This window comes from Gekko japonicus, unplaced genomic scaffold (genome assembly GCF_001447785.1).
Source record: "Gekko japonicus isolate JY-2015 unplaced genomic scaffold, Gekko_japonicus_V1.1 scaffold16, whole genome shotgun sequence".
In the NCBI taxonomy this organism is placed as follows: Eukaryota; Metazoa; Chordata; class Lepidosauria; order Squamata; family Gekkonidae; genus Gekko; species Gekko japonicus.
In genome coordinates, this window is record NW_015169777.1 from 1,577,612 (window position 1) to 1,600,739 (window position 23,128).

Here is a 23,128-nt window from a genome sequence, read left to right on the forward strand (position 1 = left end):
TGAGCGAGCGGGCACTCTTCAAGACTCCCGAATCGCCCGCTCCCTTCTTTGCTTTTTTTGGTGCTCTCCCGGTTCACCGGGGGCATCGCCCAGCCTCCTGGAGTGAGGTGGGATAGCAAAAGGCTTCAATTGGCCACCCCTGCACCTGGCAAGTGTGGGGGTGTGCCATTTTTGCCTCGAAGCAGGAGCGATCAAGGGAAGGAAACATGGCTCCCATGTTTTCCAATAGCTGCGACCAGCTGTTTTTAAGGATTGTCTCATCTATGGTTTTTTCTTTTGTTTCTTCTTGTGAGTACACAATTGCTGTCTTTATAATTTGTGAGGACCCTTGTTAAATGACCCCCACAAGATTGTCTCAAACTTGTGAAACGTATACGCGGCCATGGAAAGGAACGGAGCAAAAGACAGGGAAATGGTGTTAAATGGGGAAAAGGAAGAAGTCTCAGAAAGAGAAATAGTGTTAATTGACTTAGAAAATAGTGAATTTGGACATATAACTCTGGACCAGTTAAAAAAACTTCTAATTAACGAGGTGCGGCAGGCAGCTGAGGACGCCTGCAAAAATATTATTAAGAACCTTCTAAATAAAGACCCGGAATTGGAAATCAAACAGAAGCCTGCGCAGGAAAAGCAGGAAGAACCCCTGCAATGTCAGCATTTTGTGATTTCAGAGAGACGGAAAAGAAATGCTCCCAGGTAAAAAGATGTGTAAAGTACTTTGTAAAGCAAATCAAGACAGCAGGATTTATAGAAGGGAATGCTCGAAAGCAACTTAACGCAGATGCAAAGAAACTGATTAAAAAGAGAGCAAGGCACTTTCCAAAGAAAAGTACTAAAGACAGTAAAGCATTCGTGACAGAACTGACTAAACAGGAAAAGCAAAGCGGAGCAGAACATGAGTATAAAGAGGACAGGCATCAAGAAATGATCATTAAGAAGAGGGCGCTTCAGGAAACAGGGTTGCCATCTGTACTATGTGGTAGCATATGACCCTGGGGGCCATAGAGAGGCCAAACAGAAGGACCTGATATTGGTAATGATCACCTCCGACAGCAAAGCATAGGAATTTCCAATGTCGAGGGCGAATGGTAATGTGAAAATAGGCATCTTGGAGATCTATCGATGCCAGCCACCCAGACTTGAGGAGGAGAGGGAGAATGGATTGTAAAGTGACAATTCAAAACTTCTGGCAGCGAACAAACCAGTTGAGATCTTGAAGATCCCTGATGGGCCGCCATCCCGTTTGGGGACTAGAAAGTACTTGGAGTAGAAGCTGGGAGTTTGTTGAACCTCGATGGCCCCCTTGTGGAGAAACACGTCTACCTCTAGATGAAGCGATGGATTTGGGGGCATGATGACAAAGTGAGGAAGGGTCGGGCCGAAGCAAACTCTATGGCATACCCGACCCATATGATGGTAAGGACCCAGGAGTCGGTAGTAATTTCTTCCCAAGTTGGAAGGAAGGGGAAGAGTCAGGTCCAAATGGGAGGGGTGAATGAAGGAGGCGGTGGCAGGCCCTCGAGGTGGTCAAACGAACTGCTTGGACTGCTGGGGCTTCTTGGGGGCTTGTCATGGCCATTGAGATGGACGAGTCCTATGATTTCTTCCTCCACTGCAAGATAGTAGCAGGCGAAGGCTGACGTTTATTGTAGTAAGGCCTCCAGGAATGGTATCGAGGCCTCGGTGTCGAAGTAGAAACTCCAAGGTTTCGAGCTTGTTTCCTGCTGTCATCAACAGCTTTCAGAGCCTCATCTGCGGTAGAATGAAAAGGTCCTTCGTCATTGAAGGGTAGATCCTTGACTTTGAATTTGAGATCTGTCTGCAGGGAAGTACTGCGGAGCCCAGCATGACGGCAGAGTGCAATGGAAGAAGCGAGGACTTTAGAAAAGCAGGTGACAGCATGATGAATGGAGTTTATCTGTTGCTTAGAAAGAGCACAGATTTTGGACAAGGTGGTAGACAGATTGAGGCGATGCTCCTCTGGGACAAATTCAAGAACTGGATGAACGGCAGTGGCGACATTAAAGGCATAAACGGAGAGGTATGACAGATAGGTATAGATTCCAACATTCATGGAAGTGATGGAGTAAGTTTTCTTGGCAATAGCATCAATCTTCCTTCCCTCACGGTCGGGAGGAGCAGACTGTCGAACAGGTTGTTTGGACTTAGAAGAGGAATGAACTATCATTGAGTTCGGTGGTGATTGAGTAAACAAGAATTTTCCAGAAGATTCTTGAACTTTATAAAGGTCATCATAACTCCTCGATATCGGAGTGACAGAGACAGGATGGTCCCAAGACTCCTTGAGGACTGAAAGGTGGACCGGAAGCAATGGGAGAATTGTCGAAGGTGGCAAATCCGCTTGGACTAACTTATGGATGACATTGGTCACTGCAGGAGTTTCCATAGAGCCTTGTACTTGAAGAACCGTAGCCATTCGCGTAAGGAGCTCCAAATAGGCTTTCGGGCCTTCTGTGGGAGAGATGGAACCCAAATGATGGGCCTCGTCCTCAAGAGGAAGGATATCAGGATCAAGATCACCGACACAGAACGGTCGGATACCGAGTCCGGAGAAGGTGATCGAAGCGGTTTGGAGACATCAATAGGTGTTCCGTCACCCGTGGGAGGATGATACCGAGGTTCTAATGGAGAACGCTTCGGGGCATTCACAGACATTGAGACATCTGGAGGCTGATCAAGCCCCAGGAAATGGGCTGAGGCTACCGAGTGGGAATGCCTGGAGTAGGACTAAGTCGGCTGGCCTCCGTAGCAGTCAGTTTTTCCAAACGGGTCATAATTATCTCGGCGAGGAGTCGAAGACCTGGAGTAAGAGCAAGGGTAATACGCTCTATGGTGCCGGACATCTGGAGACCAGGATCTATAATCGGACGCCGATCTCGACGGAGGAGGCCAGTGATGATAATGGTGTGGTCTGCGAGTATAGCAGGACCTCGGCCTGGATCGACTTCGCATGAAACGCTCCCTGGGAGCCTCGGGAGTGAGACCGAGATGCATGATGAGAGGAAGGTTGCTGGACAGGCTACTTGGGACGCTGACCAGGTGGAATATGCCCTGATGGTGAAGACAAGGTTGGAGGAGGAGGAGGCTGAAGACTAGGCTTATGTGAAGGTGGAGCTGCAAAAGAGACCACCAGAGTCGATGTCGAGAGACCAGAGATCACCACGGGATCGAGCTTCGGAGCCGAAGTCAACGGCTTCGATTTCGGCTTAGCTGACTGTTTGTCTTTGTGCGTTTTAGACTTGGTCTTTAAGGATTTTGCATTGTCGGAGTGTTTTGGTGGAACAGAAGACTGGGACGTGACTGAGGACATCGTAGGACACAAAGCTTCCTCGAGAAGAGACGTTCTAAGTCAGGCTGCCCTATTTATATGGGCCTGTTGAGTAAAGTTCGCGCAATGGGGACAGGACAGGAGTCAACCCGGTGAGACTCGCCCAGACAAAACAAACAAAGATTGTGGCCATTGTTAGAGGGAAGTTTCGGTGGGTAACAATGACACATCTTAAAGAATTTTGTGCGTCCCATACAAATACCTCCCCGGCCAATGGGGGGGCGGGCGGACAGAAATGAAAGTGAGGAAAACTAGTAAAAGATCTTTTTTTCCAGGAGGAGTAATAAAAAATAAGAGGGATAAGGAGAGAGAAAAAACCAGGAGAGAAGTACTCAGCTGAGGTAATTTTGAAGAGCAACGCTAGCAAGGTGTGAACACGAAGGCAGTCGAAGAAGAACTGAGTGGGAGGAGGCTCTCTCCCCAGCTCCAGGCATGCGCAGTGCATGCCTGCTCCCCAGAGCGGGAAGAGAGCGTGCCAAAAAAAGTTTTCTGAGGCAAGCTCTAGAAGGTTCTCTGATTGAGATCGTGTGCAGGCGCCCAACCCATGTGTGGGATTGCACAGAGACCATGACAAAGATCCTGAGATACTTTACAAACTGTTTACAAACTATCTCTGGATAGGACATGTTCTAATTTCTAAAGATATGTCTTCACACTTCTTACATGATAGTTCATTGTAACACAACTCTATAAAAGCAACATATAAGAACATGCTTTGTAAAATTTTGCCCAGCTTCAGAAGCAGGGTACTTGTTCAGAACCCTGCTCTTCCCCAGGAAGAAAAAAAAAACTGGGTGTTGTAAAACTCCTCTCCTCCCAGGTCTGAGGCATCCATGGGTTGATGGGTAATACTGGCAATGTGGGCATCTCACCCTTTGGGATGTTCATTGACAACTTGCTCAATTTAAATTAATCGTAAGCCCTAAAATAAAAACTGAGGCTGGATCAAAAACTATGTCTAGAAAATCCAGGGATCTACATTACTAACTTCTTCATGACTAACAATGCTTTAATAACAATCTTCTTGTGATCTTACAAGCACCAGAGGTCGATTCAGGGGGATCGCAGGGGATCGCTGTTCCCCCGGGTGAAGAGCCTGGGAGAGGGATCTCCCATGCGGAGTTACTCACAAGCAGCCCCGTCGAGCTGCATTATAAGACGTTGTTGCTGAAGAGAGTAGCCTGGCTGAAGCTCGTCCCGCTCGTCCGGGTCTGGGCGCGGCACCTCAAGGAGAGGACGGGAGGAGGGGGCTTTTCTCCTTCATTCCTCTGCAGCACGGAGAGGATCAAGGCGAGTGAGCCGCTTCCTAAAGAGACTGTGCAAGGAGCGGGGTGGGGGGCAGGAGAGCCAGAGGAAAAGGTCTTTTCCTTCCGGAGGAAGGAAGGAAACTCGGCTACTGAATGGCCAAAAAGACTAGGAAGAGGCTTCAGATCTGAAAAAGCCGGCAAAAGCATTGCCGGCGGGTCCCAGGAAGGTTTACTCACAAGTAAGTCATGGGTGTGTGTGTGTGAGAAATCAGCTTTTTCAGTCCTGGAAGAGAGAAATGCGGCTATCAAGTGTTTTTGATGGGGAGTTTGTATAGTCCGGGCGCTGCTCTTTATGGGGAGGGGAGGGCAGGAAGCATTTTCATTTGTCTCCAGCTCTGAAAGGAATAAACTGACAGAGCTGATTGCTAGAGAGGCCGAGAAAAGGAGGGAGGCAGAAAAGAGGAAACGCTTTTTTTCGGGGGGGTGGGGCTTTGCTATTGAATTGCCAACGAGGACGGGAAGGGCTTCCAATATGCAACTGCTGGCAAAAACCTTGCAGCCGGATCCTGCGAAGATTTACTCACAAGCAATGTTCCCTCTAAGCTATGGAGTCTTGTGAGCAAAAATTCAAAAAAGTCAAAATTCAGTATGTGAACTTTAAGCTAAAATTTATTTTATTTATTTTTATATATTTTTTATTTATTTCACATTTGAGACTTTCTTATTTTTATTTTTGCCAATGAAAAAGCACATCAGCCATCAATGTCAAGGAGAATAAAAATATATTGACCTGGGATCCTGGTATCTCTCCTTTTTACCTGACATGGGTGGTTTGCTTGTTTTCCCCAACATGTGCCATCAGATAGGCTCGCCAGCTCTGAGTTGGCAATACCTTGGAGATTTTGGGGGTGGAGCCTGAGTGGTGGGTTTAGATTCAGAGGAATTAGCTGTGTTAGTCTGTTGCTGCAAAATAGTCCAAGAGTTCAAATAGCACCTTTAAGACTAACAAATAGCATCTTTAAGACTAATCTTTAAGACTAAGACTAACTGAGTGGTGGGTGTGGCCTTATGACACACTTCCGGTGATGGCAGGGTGTGTGGCCTTATGACACACTTCTGGTGATGTCAGGGGGTGTGGCATATGCTAATGAGTTATGCTAATGAGTTCCCCTAGCTCTTTTTCTACGAAACGACCCCTGACAAGCACCATGTAATAAGATAGGATATTATCTTCATACTGCATATAAAGTACTGAGGCAGAGAAAGAAGTTTCCTTGTGACCATCTAATAAATTCACAGACTTCCTGATTTAGTTTTAATTTCTCTTAAACAAGGGATGGTGATTATTATAAAAAGGCAAAAAACACAGGCCTGGTTTGATATAAATGCATAAAGTGCAATCAACTTGCAGCTGATTTATGGCAGCTCCACAGGGTTTTCAAGGCAAGTGATTACACAGAGGTGGTTTACTATTGCCTTCCTCTACAAGGTCTTCCTTGATTGTCTCCCATCCAAGTACTGACCCTGCTTAGCTTCTGAGATTTGACAAGATCAGGCTATAATATACCTTTCCACATCCCCCCCCACCCCTTACCAATTATGATTTAAAAATAGACAAAGCACAAAAGCATTTGCCATGCAGCATAGGAAACAGCTTGGGGTAGGGGTGGGGAGTCAACAGTCCCATAAGGCACAAGTTAAAGTCTTAGTAAGTCCCAGGAAGGGCAACAGCTAGCTCACCAGCCAAAGCCCATGAAAGGCTCCCCTGGTCACACAACCACCCATTTAACCAAAAGGAGACTCAGATCTAGCAGCACCCCAAGCTAGGAACCTGCTCCTTTAGGGGAGTATAACTCCATCCAGAAAACAGAGTTTCACTTACCTGTGACTGTTGTTCATCAAGTGGGCTTCTGCATAGGCACACATGGGATTGTGCTTGTGCTGGCCTGCCAGAGATGATTCTAAAGAAGGTTCGGCGCACTCCCCAACTCTCATATAAGCCAGCAAGTGAGCCAAACCGGGTCCCATGCCACTTCTGCTGAAAAGCATCCCCTAATGAGCCCACATTTTGGTATCCAAAAGGATACCAAAATGCCAACAATTCACAGCTAGAGAAAGCGTTTATGGAACCATTTCATTTTAGGTAAAATAGCTCATAATCTGTTTATGATGCAGACTGCAAGACAAGAAGAAAACTTTGTTGCCATTTGGTATCCAATTATAGATTACTTAACAGAACATGAAGTGTTTCCTAATAATACATTTTATAGAACTCTACTGTCTGAGAGGTGATATGATAACCAATTCTGACAATGTTTTCCTCCGAAAACAACACTAAAAGAGAAAACCTGTTGTGAAGAATACCTAACGATGGCTGCAGTCACACGGAGCATTAGGCACGCTAGAGGGACGGAAGATAGGCGGATTTTCCGGGCGCGATCTCACCGCCACATCTGGGAAGCGTTGAGCTCCCGTGGCGAACCCGAGGCTTCCCGCGGAAGATGCGCGGTAAAAAACTAGTACCTTGGAGGTACTAGTTTCCTGAAACCGCGGGGCAAGGGCGGGCGTCTGATCACGTTTCTGGTGGTAGTTCCGGCGCCCACCCATGTCCCCTCGGAAAAAGGTTTTTTTTTCAAAGTCTCCATGGATGCGCACAAGCACCCAAGGGAGCATGTGCACATTTGAGTTTTAAAAAAACCAACAACCCCGTTTGCCCCGCGCCCCACTTCTTTGCCATGCTGCAGGACTGTGGAGTGATCGGCACCTCCCCCCTACCACGGGACCTCCATGGGACCTCCATCAGTAGGTCTGCTCGAGCAACCGCGTGGTTTTTAGCCCCGGGGTTAACAGCCACGTTTCCCCCCCGCATTTTCCTGTCCGTGTGACTGGGACCAATATTATGTAAGGATGTGGGTTGTAGAGATCAGTGATCATCCTAAGATTCTCAGCTCCCTAGAAGAGAATGCAGCTGTCTTTGATTTGCTGCAGAACTCATATTTTAGTACATAACCAAATTGTGACTATTTCACACTTGACTTAATCTTTGCTTGCTGGTTTAGTCAAGTCCTTGAAAAGACTACATTAGAAGACAGAACTTTCTTAATTATAAAAATCTTGAGTCATTGATCTTTATCTTCAGAACTCCAAAATACACAATTAAACATTCTGCTTTACTTCATTATAGCAAAAAATAAAAACAAAACCCACACCATGTAAGAAAACAAATATCTAACCCAGATTAGGGATGGGCACGAACCAAATCAAATTTATTGTTACGGCCAATTGACCAGCAGTGCAGTAAAACAATACAATATGGGCATGAACCAGAAAATTCCAGTTCAGGTTGGGGTTTGGGGTGTACCCAAACCGAAACCTGAACCGAATCAAGCAAAAAATGCCCGAACCAAACCCACCAGTAAGGCCAGTTCAGGCTGCCTGAGGAAGGCGGGGATCACCTGGGAAGTGTTAAATGTTTGTGAGCTGTTAGGCTGAAATGGATGCAAGCCATTTCAGCTATCCCTTTTCGCTCACCCATGCTTGGAAGCTTATGGAAACACCAAATTGGAAGCGGGGGGGGGGGGGGAAAGGGATCGCTGAAATGGCTTGCATCCATCAGCTGTTTGGTTGAAATAGATGCAAGCCATTTCAGAAATCCCTCTCGCTCCCCCACACACACTTCCCACCACAAGCTGCACAAACCTCCTAATAACCACATGGGAGGGTTGTTGAGGCAAGATGGCATGAACCTTGGTTCACAAACCCAGGCGATTTTCATCACAAAATAGGTTCATTACGAGATCCGTGCCGAACCCTAATATAGATGATGTTTTTAGCTTTGAATGGGCCTTTCAATAATACATTATATATTGAAACCAGTGGATAGACAAATAAAGGAATATTTCAATGGAAACAGCTATGCAGAAGGTTCAGCTATGTACACATGAAACACCTATTATACAGGTTGAACCATATTACTAAGATCAGAATTAAATGCTACAATTGCCACGGAAAATGGCAGCTCCCCACTTTCCTGTGATGTTTAGCCATACTTGCTTTTGTCATAACATCATGATGTTGCATTTCTGTGTTGACACCCCAAATCATCACTTGCCATAGGCAGGAAGGGAAACACAGAAAATTATGCCTTAATACTACGTATGGGGGTTTCTCTACACAAGGCTCCTATTTTTGGTGGCAGCTCCATTTGAGCATAACAACTAGTTCCACTCCCTAAGGATTGGATCCAACCAACTTTTCTGCTGATGAAAAAGAAAGGTTTATTTGTTTGCCATCAAGTAGCAGCTGACTTATGGCAACCCCATAGCATTTTCAAGGCAAGAGATGATCAGAGGTGGTTTACCATTGTCTGCCTCTAAGTAGCAACCCTGGTATTCCTTGGTAGTCTCCCATCCAAACACTGGCTAGAGCCAATCCTGGTTGGTTTCTGAGATCAGACGAGATTGGGCTATCCTGGCTATCCAGGCCACGACTTTTCTTAGAGCACCAAAAAGGCTATGCTAGGGATCATGAGGACCATATGTACAAAAACGATGCAGGATTGGACCTTTAATTTTGAGCAAGATCAGGTGAAAAAGCTGGCTGGATTCAATCCTAAATTTGTAAAATATTATTGTGATATAATTATTAAATATATAATAGAAATATATTTATCTTACTGTTCCACCAGTTTTCCCAAGATTTCCTTGATCTCCAGTTTCCCCCTGATAATTTAGAAATAAATACAGATGTTTAGCATACAATTCTTTTTTCGTTTTCGCAATTCAACAGGTTACTTCCTTTCTCTTTATTCTGTTTATCAACACTTAGGAAAATTATTCCAAAAGAACAAAAGCCTTCTGTAGGATAAACAGCCATATGGATCTATTTGTTCAGCTTTGAGATTCATAGTTTCCACATGCTTACTATACTAATGATTCAGTTATCTTTTATAATTCTTCTCATTAGCCAGAAATGTCAGAAAACAAAAGTCCAGTAGCATCGTAAAGACTAACAAAATTTGTGGCAGAGTATGAGCTTTCATGAGTCACTGTTCATGTAGTCTTTAACGTGCTACTGGACTCTTGCTCTTTTCTACTGCTACAGAGAGACTAACACAGCTACCCATTTTGAAAACAAAATTTTCCCATCATTATTTGGATTTTTGGCTAGTTTTATCCTGAGGGAAAAGTCATGTACATGTGAGTGAGTGTATAGCCATTGAACTCATATAAAACCATGGGTCCATTCCCTGCTCCCACTGCTACACAACTATGCTGTGGGAAGGAACATAAGAGAAGCCAATGTTGGATCAGGCCAATGGCCCATCTAGTCCAACACTCTGTCACACAGTGGCCAAAAATACCAGGTGCCATCAGGAGGTCCACCAGTGGGGCCAGGACAGTAGAAGCCCTCCCACTGTCCCCCCCACCAAGCACCAAGAATACAGAGCATCATTTGCCCCAGACTGAGAGTTCCTGTCTATACCTTGTGGCTAATAGCCACTGATGGACTTCTGCTCCATATGCTTATCTAATTCCCTCTTGAAGCTGTCCATGCTTGTAGCCGCCACCTCCTGTGGCAGTTAATTCCATATGTTAATCACTCTTTGGGTGAAGAAGTACTTCCTTTTATCTGTTCTAACCGACTGCTCAGCAATTTTATTGAGTGATATTCATATTTAAAAAAAACATTTTATTTATAAGGTTTTTACATTATACAAAACACAATATATTGATTGTATTACAGTAATTACCATATCATAAGTCTATGTTAACATTTGTTGTCTAACCACAAATAATTTTTTCCCATCTTTCTTTAAATATGTTGTCATCTTTACCTTTGCAAAATTAGTGTTAATTTATCCATCTCTGCAATATTCAACATTCTATATATCCATTCATCTCTCGAGGGTATTTTTCCCTGTTTCCAATATTTAGCAAATATAATACGAGCCAATGTTAACATATATGTTAATATATATTGATCTGGTTTTTTATACTTATCTGGCAAGATATTTAACAGAAATATTTCTGGTCTATATGGTAGTTCTATATCTATGATTTCAGATATAAGTGTTTGTATCTTATGCCAGTAAATTTGTGTTATGTTACACCTCCACCACATATGGTAGAAGGTGCCAACGCTATGTTTACATTTCCAGCAAGTTTTAGATAGATTTGGATAACATTTCGTGATTTTATCTGATGACCAGTGCCACCTAAAAAACATTTTATATATATTTTCCTTATATGGTATTGCTCGTGTATATTTTATTAATTTCCAGATTTTGGACCATTCATCAATATCAATGTTATATTCAAAGTCTTGCATCCAGGATACCATTGGGACTTTCACTGATTCATCCTGTAAATAGTCTTGGAGAAGAAAGTTATACAGTTTCTGTATTAACTTGTCGCTTGAGGATAGCCATATTTTGTCTAAGACAGTTTTTGTATCCTGAAATCCAACTTTTTTATAACTGGTAGTTAACTGTATATTTTCCCACCATGACAATTTAATGTTCTATAAAAGTAGTTTTTCCTGGGTTTTCAACATATTATTTTTATCTAACAATGTTTCATATTTTTCTTCTTTATCCTTTGTAAGTAGTGAAGGCTTTATAAACGCTTCCATTGGCAATATCCATTTAGGTGTTTTATTGTAATACCGTTCCTTTACTTCTTTCCATACTTTTATTACTAAGTGAAATTCACTGAGGAACTGACTGAACATTCAATAAAGCCTACCCTCCACCACTAGGATCCCACAATGAAATGCACCTCTCATTAATCAAAATAGTAGACCTATGGGCATCTCCCATTCAGTTGCCAAAAATTTTAGCAAGGTATTAGGATTCCATCAATACAGATGCTTAAATGCCAAGAAATGTCCATTCCCGCCAGCGACACACTATGAACTCTACTTCCATTTAGTCTTTGCCATCTCACTTTTGTGCTTATCATCATAAATTAATCTCTAAACCTACACTCAGGTGGCAGCTGTGGCCAACAGCAGTTTTTTTTACCACCTAGGGTTGCCAGGTCTGGGCTGGGAAATACCTGGAGACTTTGGGGGTGGATCCGGGAGAGGATGGGATTTGGGGAGGGGCCTCAGCATGGTACAATCGCATATAGTCCACACTCCAAAGCAGCCATTTTCTACAGGGGAGCTGATCTCTGTCAGCTGGAGATCAATTGTAAAAGTAAAAGATCTCCCGGCCCCACCTGGAGGCTGGCAACCCTATTGCCACCTCTTAGTGAGAAGCACTGTGGAACATTCTTCCAAATTCTTCAAGGCCAGACTACGTTAATACACTTTACGCAATGCAGCATATCTGTTTTGCTTGGAACCCTCTGCTTGTGAACAAAACAGACAATGGTATACATGGTTTTTCTTTGACACCAGTTCACACCTTGTATTAAGAAAACCTGTGTGAAACAGCCCAAGTCTTCATTCATAACAAAGTCAAGAAGTCAATAAGTTTGGGTCGCCTGCCATTTAAAAATTACTTCAGTAGTATACTTTCAGAGAGCAGCCATGGTCTGCAGTAGAACAGTTACATTTGAGTCCAGTAACACCTTAGAGACCAACAAGATTTTCAAGACATAAGTTTTCTAAAGTAAAAATTCCCTTTGTCAGACGTAAGTAGGACAAAGGTCTCTAAAGTGCTACTAGAATCCAATCTAACCATTTCAGTAGTATGGAAAGTGGGTCATGAAGTAATCAAAAATAAGTTGAGGAAGAGCTATGAGGATTTGCAAGGGATATGCCAAACCACCTTAACTTACACTTTTCACCATACTTCACCCTCTGCCTCTCAGCAACTGGCATTATGTGTGTACTTTGAATAATCACACACAAAAAAGTCTGGCATTCTAGCTATTAAATAAATGAGTAAAAACTGAAATAGTTCAAACATACCTTCAGGCCTTCTGGTCCTGGTTCACCTGCATACCCTTTCCGACCTGGCTTTCCCTGTATTCAAGTAAACACATCAGCTATTGAATTGTGTTTAAAGCCAGAACTCATCAGTTCACTAGTAACCTCATGCTGCATACAAAATGTCAGAGCTATTGAGGGACAAAATACATACCAGGTGTAATTTCATGTGATTGCCCTCTGTCTTTTAAATCAAAGACCAGACATAGGACTCTGGTAAGGAGCAGAAGCTAGATAAGTCGGAAGAACTATTTCCCTGCCTATGATTTTTCCACCCAAAATACCATCCCCACTTGCTTTTCATATGCAAGTTCCTTACAGGATTTCATGGGAAAAGGCAGAGAGGATGTGATTTTAAGTGACTAAAATGACACAAGTTTAAATATCCACCCCTGGCCCATTTTGGGTTCCCTGCATATACCTGCATATATATGTGTCTCCCTCATATACTTTTTATTTGAAAAAATCAAGGCCAGAGGAATATAATAGAAACTGTGCATAGTGGGTTGGATCACATGGAAAGAATTTCCATTAGCACAATGGGACTTTCTCCTCCCATTCTGTGGCAGCCCAGAGGACACCCAAAAAATTGTTCTTGCTCTTGAGGGAGAGGGGACCCCCAGGAATAGCTTGAGGAATGAATCTGAATGGGGCGGGGGATTCAGAAAAAAAAATGTGTTAGTGGAAATCTACTGCTGGAACCAACCTAATCTGCATTTGCCCACTGATGATGGTTACTGTGGAGCTCTTTTGTAGCAGACACTGTTTTCATGTCTCATAGTTGTTCCGCTGCAACTGTTATGGAAACCTGCTACTGAGGACACTGCTCAGCCAATAGATCTCAAAAAAGCCAATCATATACACTCAAAAATAAATTTTCTAAGGTGATTCCAAGCAGAAATAACGGAATTAATTTCTACTGAATACAATAGGACAGGATTCTAAATCATTGTGTCTTGGATCAGGGATAAGCAGCATAGCAAGGACAGAAAGAAAAACAAACTGAAACATAAGCAAAATTAAGCCAACATATCATTTGCTCTGCAATACTGAATTATCTGATCCTAGCATCAAGCTCTTTCCTTCAAATCATCTATTTTCATAAAACCTTTAGTCATTCTTTAACCCCTACTGAAAGTTAGTGTATATAACAACTTATTTTTACTCTGTTGGCCTTGTCTCCAGCTTTGCAGTGTCTCCCTTTGACAAACTTTAGATTGTAATACCACCAGGAAGGAACTTTTTTTTGGTTTCATTTTGTAAAGTGCCACATACACTGATGATGCTCCATAGAAGTAAAAATTCAGTCTTTTTTTTTTTTTTTGCATTTTCTAAAAACGGTTTTACTCTTTTCTTCTGTGTCAGCTGGGAGGAATTCAAAACTTTATTGCTCCCTTACTTGTTAATGTACTGAAGTTTTAACATAATAAAATATCTAATGGTAAGCCAAACATTTTTAATTAACAAAAATTGTACCCATGCTTCAACTGCTTGAGCTGAGTTATAGTGACATAGTAAAAACTGCTTAGCCAAACTTTGCCACTGTTGATTAACTCAACATATAGACACTACTGTACATAAATATATGAGCAAAAGAAGCTTAAAGTAACAGAGAATATGCTTTATTACACACAGTATAAACTGAACAGGGAATCTATACTCTTGTCACCAGCATACAATAAGGAATTCTGGAATACATTGAAGATTTCTAACTTTGTTCATGGAGATTTAGTTCTGAATGTGAAGTAGTATTAAAGTGTGAAACTGTTAAACTTGGTCTGAAATATATCTCAATAAACTTGGGCTGAAATATATCTCCCACTTTCCTATCAGCATGTAGCTTTCATTAAAAAGAGATATTTAATAGATGGAGACAGAGAGACAAGAGCAATACAAGAAAGGGGAGGAGAGGCCTTCAGTTAACAATGTCAACTGGATTAATGGAATACTGGCAGCGGGGAGAGAACTCAAAGCTCCCAGATTTTGGATGCTAAATAATCTATGCACAATATAATAAATTAATTTACAAACATTTTTCTGAGTGCAAATGTTGATTTTTTTGGTGCCATGGGCCACTGGTTCCAGATAAGTAGCTGTTGTAGCAGCAAAATAAAACAGGACTTTAGTGACACGTTAAAGACTAATGTTTTAAGCTTTTGAAAGTCCAAGCTCACATCTATCAGATGCACAAGGAATGCATTTTATCACAAACAGATGCATTTTATCTCCTGTGCATACGACAATAAAGTGAGCTCTGAGACATAACAGCATATGCTGGAATAAACTGGTGGGTAATATCTTTAACTGGATGGGGGGTGTTCAACCTGTCGCAGTCCCCCTGAAAGAGCAGTCACTTGAGGCTCAGGTGGCATTGGTGGCCCAGAGTGCTTTCTACCAGCTGGTGGCCCAGTTGTGTCACTATCTGGACAGAGATAGTCTGGCTTCAGTAATTTATACTCTGGTGACCTCCAGATTAGATTACTGCAATGCACTCTATGTGGGGCTGCCCTTGAAGACAGTTCAGAAGCTGCAGCTGGTGCAGAATGCGGCAGCTAGATTAATAACTGGGACCCGGAGGTCCAAACACATGACCAATTCTGGCCAGCCTGCATTGGATGCCTGTATGCGTCTGGTCCCAATTCAAGGTGCTGGTCTTAACTTATAAAGCCCTACACATCTTGGGACCACAATATCTGCTCAGTGCCTCTCCCAACCCTAATCTACCCGAACACTACGCGCAACCTCTGAGGCCTTCCTCCAGGTGCCAACCCCTTAAGAGGCTAGGAGGGTGGTGTGACGGATTCCAAAAAGGGAACACCTAGAGAAGGGCGATGTGCAGACATAGGGCGATGTGGAGAGATGGAATGTTTGGGAGGTTGATGGGCAGAAAACAGACAGGGAGGCAGTTGGAGGACGGAGAGTGAGTGAGGAGGTTGTGGGCGGTTGGAGGCTAACAGCCATTGGGAACTGACACATTTTGGGAAGAATCCCAGAGAGCGGTTTAATTGTTGGAACCTTTGGAACGTGTATCTGATTAAGGTTGTGCTGGAGGAAAACGAGAGATGTCACAGTAAAGCCGTTTTATTCTTATAAACAACGGAGTCCGGTCACTAATTTCCGCCAGTTTTAAGAGCCTTGGAGTGAACCAAGAGAGTTTCATCACGAAGAACGAAACCAGTGGGTAAGTGGTCCCCGCTACTACCCGAAGCTAGCAGTGTCCCGCGTAAGAGTGGTGTCCAAAAGGTGGTGGCCTGTAAGAGCCCGTGACAAGGGGTTGGCAGCGTCGCGATTCGAGAATAGCCCACGTAAGCAGGGTGAAGGAATACAGAGAGGCAAGGCGGCCAGACTGTATTCAAACTGCTAGCGTAGTGGGAGGGAGGAACTCGTGACAGAGATGGCCCCTCCGCAGAAGAATGTCAGGGCAAAGGGAGATGAAGCAACAGCTGGGGAGAGTGCTGAAGAAAATCCCACCCTTGACATTGAAAACATGAGATTGAAGGTAGAACTGGCACGTATAGAGGCAGAAAGAGAGAAAGCCAAAATAGAAGCAGAGAAAGAGTTGCAAATGGCGAGGCTAAAAACAGAGGAAAGAGAAAGAGAGAGAGAAAGACAGTCACAAGCAGAAGAAAGAGAAAAACAGATCCAAATAGCCAAATTGCAGGCAGATGACAAAGAGAGAGAGAGACAGTCACAAGCAGAAGAAAGAGAAAAACAGATCCAAATAGCCAAATTGCAGGCAGATGACAAAGAGAGAGAGAGACAGTCACAAGCAGAAGAAAGAGAAAAACAGATCCAAATAGCCAAATTACAGGCAGAGTCACAAGCAGAATTATACCAACTAAAGCTGCAGGAAATCCAATTAAGAGCAGAGGTTGGAGGGCATGGGAGAAATTTTGAAAACTCCAGAATAGAGCAAAAGAGATTCCCAAAGTACGAAAAAGGGGATGATGTAGAGGGTTTCCTATACAGCTTTGAAAGATGCTGTCAAGATATGCAAATACCTCCAGAGGAAAGGTTGGTGTATTTGAGACCACAGATCTGTGGAGGTTTAAGTGAAGTCTACTGGGAGATGAGGGATGGGGAAACAACAAATTATGAACTTTTTAAAGACAGAGTTAAGATCAAATATGGCTTAACAGCAGAGCAAAGCAGAAAGACTTTCAGGGAAATAAAACGTAAAGCAGGGGAGACATACGCCCAGTTAGGCTGTCGCATTGATAGGGCGTTAGACAGATGGGTTGAGGGAAGTAAAGTAACAACTTTTCCAGAGCTGAAACAACTGATCAGCCTTGAACAATTTTACAGCCAAATTCCATCACAAGTTAGATGGATTCTAAGAGATAAGAAGTTAAAAACAGTAGAACAGGCCGCTACTATACTTGATGAAATGGAAGGAGATCTGGGAAAGGCTATGTGGGTAAATCCCTTTAAGCCCTCCAGAAATTGGCATCCATCTGAAAACCTTAAGTTTGACAACACCCCTGCAAGGCGGACAAGTCCTGATCTAAAAAGGAAGGATGCAGTCACCTGCTTTTCCTGTGGTGAGAAAGGCCACATACGAAAATTCTGTAACCAGAAAGAACCAGAATGGAGATTTCCCCCAAAACCCATTAAATTGCTAAAGAATATACAGCCAGACCATGAGGAATCAAATCCTCAAACAGCTAAGAGTGAATATGAGTCGGAAGAGGCCAATAACATAATGACGGTCTGGAAGATGGAAGAGGGGTTAGATAAGGAATATATAGAACCCTTAACTGTAAATAATCAGAGGATAGAAGCTTACCGCGACACTGGTGCTCAGGTAACGCTGATCCAGCCCCAGCTAGTCCAAAAACATCAGTTCTTGATGGGAAGGAAGTATACCCTGAAAGGTATCCGTGGCCCAGCATTCGAAGTTCCTGTGGCTGAGATCCCAGTGCAGTACAAGAGCTTCCAAGGAACATGGACAGTGGGCGTCCTACCTGATATTGGGGTACCAATGCTACTGGGAAATGATTTGGCTTCAGAAGTAAACAAGGCCGAAGCCAAGCCTGTGAAAACTGTTACCAGAAGCATGACAGGCCCTGTAACCACAGAAACTGAACAGCAGCCAGACGTCACAATGTTACAAGTGGCTCCGGCTGAGGAATTTCAGAGAGAGCAAAGGCAGGATGATTCAATTAAAGAACTGTGGGTCCAAGGAGCACAAATCAGTCAAGAAGTAAGTGTAGAACAACCCTGCCTATTTAAAGTAAAAGATCAAAGACTTTATAGAAACACCTTAAGGAGGAAGCATAATGCGATCTGGGGAAAAAGAAGCCAGCTGGTAATCCCCAGAAAATATAGGATGCAAGTTTTGCAAATGGCCCATGAAACCCCTATGTCATCGCATCTTGGCATAAACAAGACAAGGGACAGAGTGCAACAACGATTCTTTTGGCCAAACATGGGAAAAGACAGAGCATTCTGTAAATTCTGTACAACATGTCAAAAGGTGGGCCAAACCCGAGATAAGAGCAAAGGTCCTTTACAACCAGTACCTATAGTGACCGAGGCTTTTGATAAAATTGGAGTGGACATTGTGGGACCTATTTCCAAAGTTACACGGAGGGGAAATAAAGACATTTTCACAATAGTGGACTATGCTACAAAGTTCCCAGGGGCAGTACCACTACAGGACATAGAGGCAGTGACCGTGGCAGAAGCCCTATTGAATATTTGCTCCAGACTGGGTTTCCCAAAAGAGATGGTCAAAGATTTAGGAACCAACTTTATGGCGAAAGTAATGCAGGAGTTACAAGATCATCTGCAGCAAATGAGGAAGACGACAACTGACAACATGAGCCAAGCACAACAACGGCAGAAGGCGTGGTACGACACTAAGGCGAGGACGCGAGAGTACAGACCTGGAGATAGAGTTCTAGTACTAAAACCCAAGCAGAAACACAAACTGGACATTGCTTGGGATGGGCCATATACCATCGCTCAAAAGGTTTCCAATGTGAACTATTTAGTGACTATAAACAAAGAGGGGGAACAATGTACATTGTACCATGTGAATATGTTGAAACCATATTTTGATCGGGGCAATTTAGTGTTGCTGACAAGAACATCTGAGGGTAATGTATATAACTTGTTGGGTTGGGGAAAAATAAACCCAGGGAATACTGATTGGGGAAAGGTCCAGACGATAATAGATTGGCCCAGGCCGTCCTCTAAGAAGGATGTGAGAGTGTTCTTGGGAGTAGCAGGGTACTACCGGAGGCTTATACCCTCCTTCAGTACTGTAGCTGCACCCCTGTGTGAATGCCTCAAGAAAGAAAACCCTGATCCCATCACTTGGAGTCCCGGGTGCCAGGAGGCCTTCAGTCAATTGAAAAGGGTGTTAACATCCGAACCTATTTTAAAGGCTCCAAATTTTGACAAACCTTTCACCCTTTTTACAGATGCTTCTAACGTCGGCTTAGGAGCCATGGTGAGCCAGGAGGGGGAGGGTGGAGAGTTAAACCCCATCCTATACATTAGCCAGAAATTACTGGTCAGAGAGCAACGCCTGGCAGTAATCGAAAAAGAGTGTTTAGCTATAGTATGGGCCATTAAAAAGCTAAGGCCATACTTATGGGGGAGGCAATTCACCTTATGTACTGATCACTCACCTCTGAAGTGGCTGAACCAGGTAAAGGGAACAAATAGTAAGTTAATACGGTGGAGTTTACAACTCCAATATTATAACTTTAACATCAGAAACATCCCAGGGAAGCAGAACATCGTCGCTGACGTGCTGTCCAGGAATACAACTGGATAAAAAGAAAAGGGGAAACTTGGAAGACTATACCCGCAGTGGCAACCTAGAAACTCAAGGACTAAGTTAAGGGACAAAGTGTACCCTTGGTAATGTGTTGATGAAATGTTTGTTGTATTTGTTTGCTTTTGAAAGTTGTTTGTATATAGATACAAGAATGTAACTCAAGGATAAGGAAGCCGCACACGAACCCCATTGCACAGGAAAAGGTTGCACCTTTCCCTGGTACAATGTTCTTCAGAGGAGGGGCGTGTGACGGATTCCAAAAAGGGAACACCTAGAGAAAAGCGATGTGCAGACATAGGGCAGTGTGGAGAGATGGAATGTTTGGGAGGTTGATGGGCAGAAAACGGACAGAGAGGGAGTTGGAGGATGGAGAGTGAGTGAGGAGGTTGTGAGCGGTTGGAGGCTAACAGCCATTGGGAACTGACACATTGTGGGAAGAATCCCAGAGAGCGGTTTAATTGTTGGAACCTTTGGAACGTGTATCTGATTAAGGTTGTACTGGAGGAAGATGAGAGATGTCACAGTAAAGCCGTTTTATTCTTATAAACAACGGAGTCCGGTCACTAATTTCCGCCAGTTTTAAGAGCCTTGGAGTGAACCAAGAGAGTTTCATCACGAAGAACGAAACCAGTGGGTAAGTGGTCCCCGCTACTACCCGAAGATAGCAGTGTCCCGCGTAGGAGTGGTGTCCAAAAGGTGGTGGCCTGTAAGAGCCCGTGACAAGTGGTTGGCAGCGTCGCGATTCGAGAATAGCCCACGTAAGCAGGGTGAAGGAATACAGAGAGGCAAGGCGGCCAGACTGTATTCAAACTGCTAGCGTAGTGGGAGGGAGGAACTCGTGACAGAGATGGCCCCTCCGCAGAAGAATGTCAGGGCAAAGGGAGATGAAGCAACAGCTGGGGAGAGTGCTGAAGAAAATCCCACCCTTGACATTGAAAACATGAGATTGAAGGTAGAACTGGCACGTATAGAGGCAGAAAGAGAGAAAGCCAAAATAGAAGCAGAGAAAGAGTTGCAAATGGCGAGGCTAAAAACAGAGGAAAGAGAAAGAGAGAGAGAAAGACAGTCACAAGCAGAAGAAAGAGAAAAACAGATCCAAATAGCCAAATTGCAGGCAGATGACAAAGAGAGAGAGAGACAGTCACAAGCAGAAGAAAGAGAAAAACAGATCCAAATAGCCAAATTGCAGGCAGATGACAAAGAGAGAGAGAGACAGTCACAAGCAGAAGAAAGAGAAAAACAGATCCAAATAGCCAAATTACAGGCAGAGTCACAAGCAGAATTATACCAACTAAAGCTGCAGGAAATCCAATTAAGAGCAGAGGTTGGAGGGCATGGGAGAAATTTTGAAAACTCCAGAATAGAGCAATTAAGAGCCTTGGAGTGAACCAAGAGAGTTTCATCACGAAGAACGAAACCAGTGGGTAAGTGGTCCCCGCTACTACCCGAAGCTAGCAGTGTCCCGCGTAAGAGTGGTGTCCAAAAGGTGGTGGCCTGTAAGAGCCCGTGACAGTGGCAAACAGGGGGAGGGCCTTTTCAGTGGTAGCCCCTGTCTTCTCCCTGCTGCAGCCCACCTGGTGCCAAATTTGCCATCTTTTCAGCCCCAGGTTAAGATGGCCCTCTTTGCAGAGACTTTTAAAGACTTTCCTGGTTATGCAGGGACCCAATACAATTAGCCAGGTACTTTTCTTTCACTTTGGGTTAAGTCTTTTGGGTCCGGTTTATTGTTTTTAATGTTATCTTAAATTAATTTCAAATTCTTAATGTTTTATCTATTGTATTTTATTGTTTCTATACTTCTAACCACTCAGGCAGTATAGCAATAAAATTAATAATAAGAAGAATAAATTTTGGTAGACCTTAAGGAGCCACTGGACTCCTGTTTTGTTATGCTTCATCATAAGCATACAAGAGGAGAAGATACCATGTAACTATGGTGATTATTGTCACGGCAGGACCAGGGGGCGTGACGCAAGCAAGCAAAAGTCCAGAAGCAGTCCGAGGTCAAGCTGAGCAAATCAAGCAGCAAGGTTCAAACAGGTTTAAATCACAGTCCAAAAGCAGGGTCAGACATACCAGAGTTTCAAGTCCATAAATCACAATGATACCAGAGGAGTCAGAGATGAACACAGGGTCAACGAAGCCGAGGGTCAAAAGCCGAGGATCAAGCCGATAAGAATTCCACAAGGTCTGGAGCAGAGATGCAAGGATTCAGATCCTGACAAACGACGTTTGCCAGCACAAATGACTGCTGGCAACAGACTTGGAGATATACAGTGCTAGCTAATCAACTCATTAGCTAGCCGGAAGCGAGGTCAGGATCCTGTCAATATTCAGGGCTAAGAGATCTTCTGGCACGCATGCGTGCATTCTGTCTTCGCTCTCTCAGCTGCTGTCTCCGTACATTCCAGAGCCTGGTTACAGGTGGCGGTGAGTCTGATGACGAATTACTGGGATGCAGCAGAGACTGATCCCTTGCAGGTGTTCCCTGGGAGGCTCTATCCTCCTCACCACTTAGATAGCTTTCAGCTACAGGATCCAGTCTTTGCCTCTCTGCTGCAGTACTGTCCTCAGGAGACTGTAAGTCCACAGGCTCCTGGCTGGCAGGTGCCTCCTCAGGGGCATCAGCAAGGGCTGGCATGACATCAGCAGGGGCAGGCATGACAATTATCCTGGGTATGATTTTTGTTCGTTTGTTTTTTAGAAAGAATAGGAAAAGAACAAAAACCAGGGGAAGGGGAACTGAGAGGGATGCACAGAAAGGATTTTGCCAAGCCAGTCAAGAAAAGGTGGGCTGCATTAAGAAAGGTGAGCAATGCAGGATGTAAACCAAATGAGTGTCAAATCAAGTACAGTGAGGTACAATACTGCATTGCATACGTTGTCAAAGGCATGCAATGCAGTATTGAAAACGTCAACTGGAATTTTATGTTGGAAGCACTGAAAGAGGCACAGATTCGTGCCAATTTTGTGAAGATGATTCAGGCAATCTGCACCAAACAAAAAGCGATGGTAATGATTAATGGAGAACAGACACAATACATCAAAATTCAAAAAGGATGAGGCAGGGATGTCCTTTATTCCCTCTGCTGTATATATTTGTACTGGAGATACTTAATGATTCTATAAGAAGACAGAAAGAGATTAAGGGCCTGAAATTAAAAGGAGAAGAATATAAACTTTTGGCATTTGTAGATGACTTAGCATTTATATTGGAGAACCCGCTGGATTTAATTTTTACTTTGAAACAAGAATTGGGAGATTATGGATTAGTAGCTTGTCTGAAAATTAATATTCATAAAACCAAAATACTGACTAAAATATGAAAGAGGAGAGGGCAATCTACTTACAAAATGCTTCAGGCTTTCAACTGCAGAAAAAAATAAAATATTTAGGAATTGTAATGACAAATAAATGCAGTGCTCTACAAGAGAATAACTATAAAGAACTGTTGAAAAAGACAAAACAGGATCTTGAGAAATGAAAAGACTTACAGATATCATTGATGGGACGTATTACAGCAGTTAAGATGAATATACTTCCAAAATGGTTACTTTTATTCCAAACAATCCCTATCCTCCAAAACCAAAAAATCTTTAGAGAATTGGAACAAGCAATTTCAAAATGTATCTGGCAAGATAAGAGGCCCAGAATAAGACTGAAAGTGCTTCAAGATGCCAAAGAAAGAGAGGGCTTTGGCCTACTCAATTGGAATCTTTAATATAGAGCAGCGACACTAACATGGATTAAAGATTGGGTCACATTGGAAGATAAGAGAATATTGAAACTGGAAGGCCATGACCT

General features: G+C 43.4%; 1 protein-coding gene across 1 annotated transcript in view; it reads right to left on the reverse strand.

The window, feature by feature from the left end:
- Positions 1 to 23,128, reverse strand: part of COL24A1 (collagen, type XXIV, alpha 1) — a 346,183-nt gene that overhangs the window by 158,032 nt on the left and 165,023 nt on the right. The window contains exons 23-24 of the mRNA XM_015416682.1: positions 12,517 to 12,570; positions 9,273 to 9,317 (exon numbers count right to left, since the gene is read on the reverse strand). Coding sequence (XP_015272168.1) covers positions 9,273 to 9,317; positions 12,517 to 12,570 — 99 coding nt within the window. The remainder of the gene's footprint in view (positions 1 to 9,272; positions 9,318 to 12,516; positions 12,571 to 23,128) is intronic.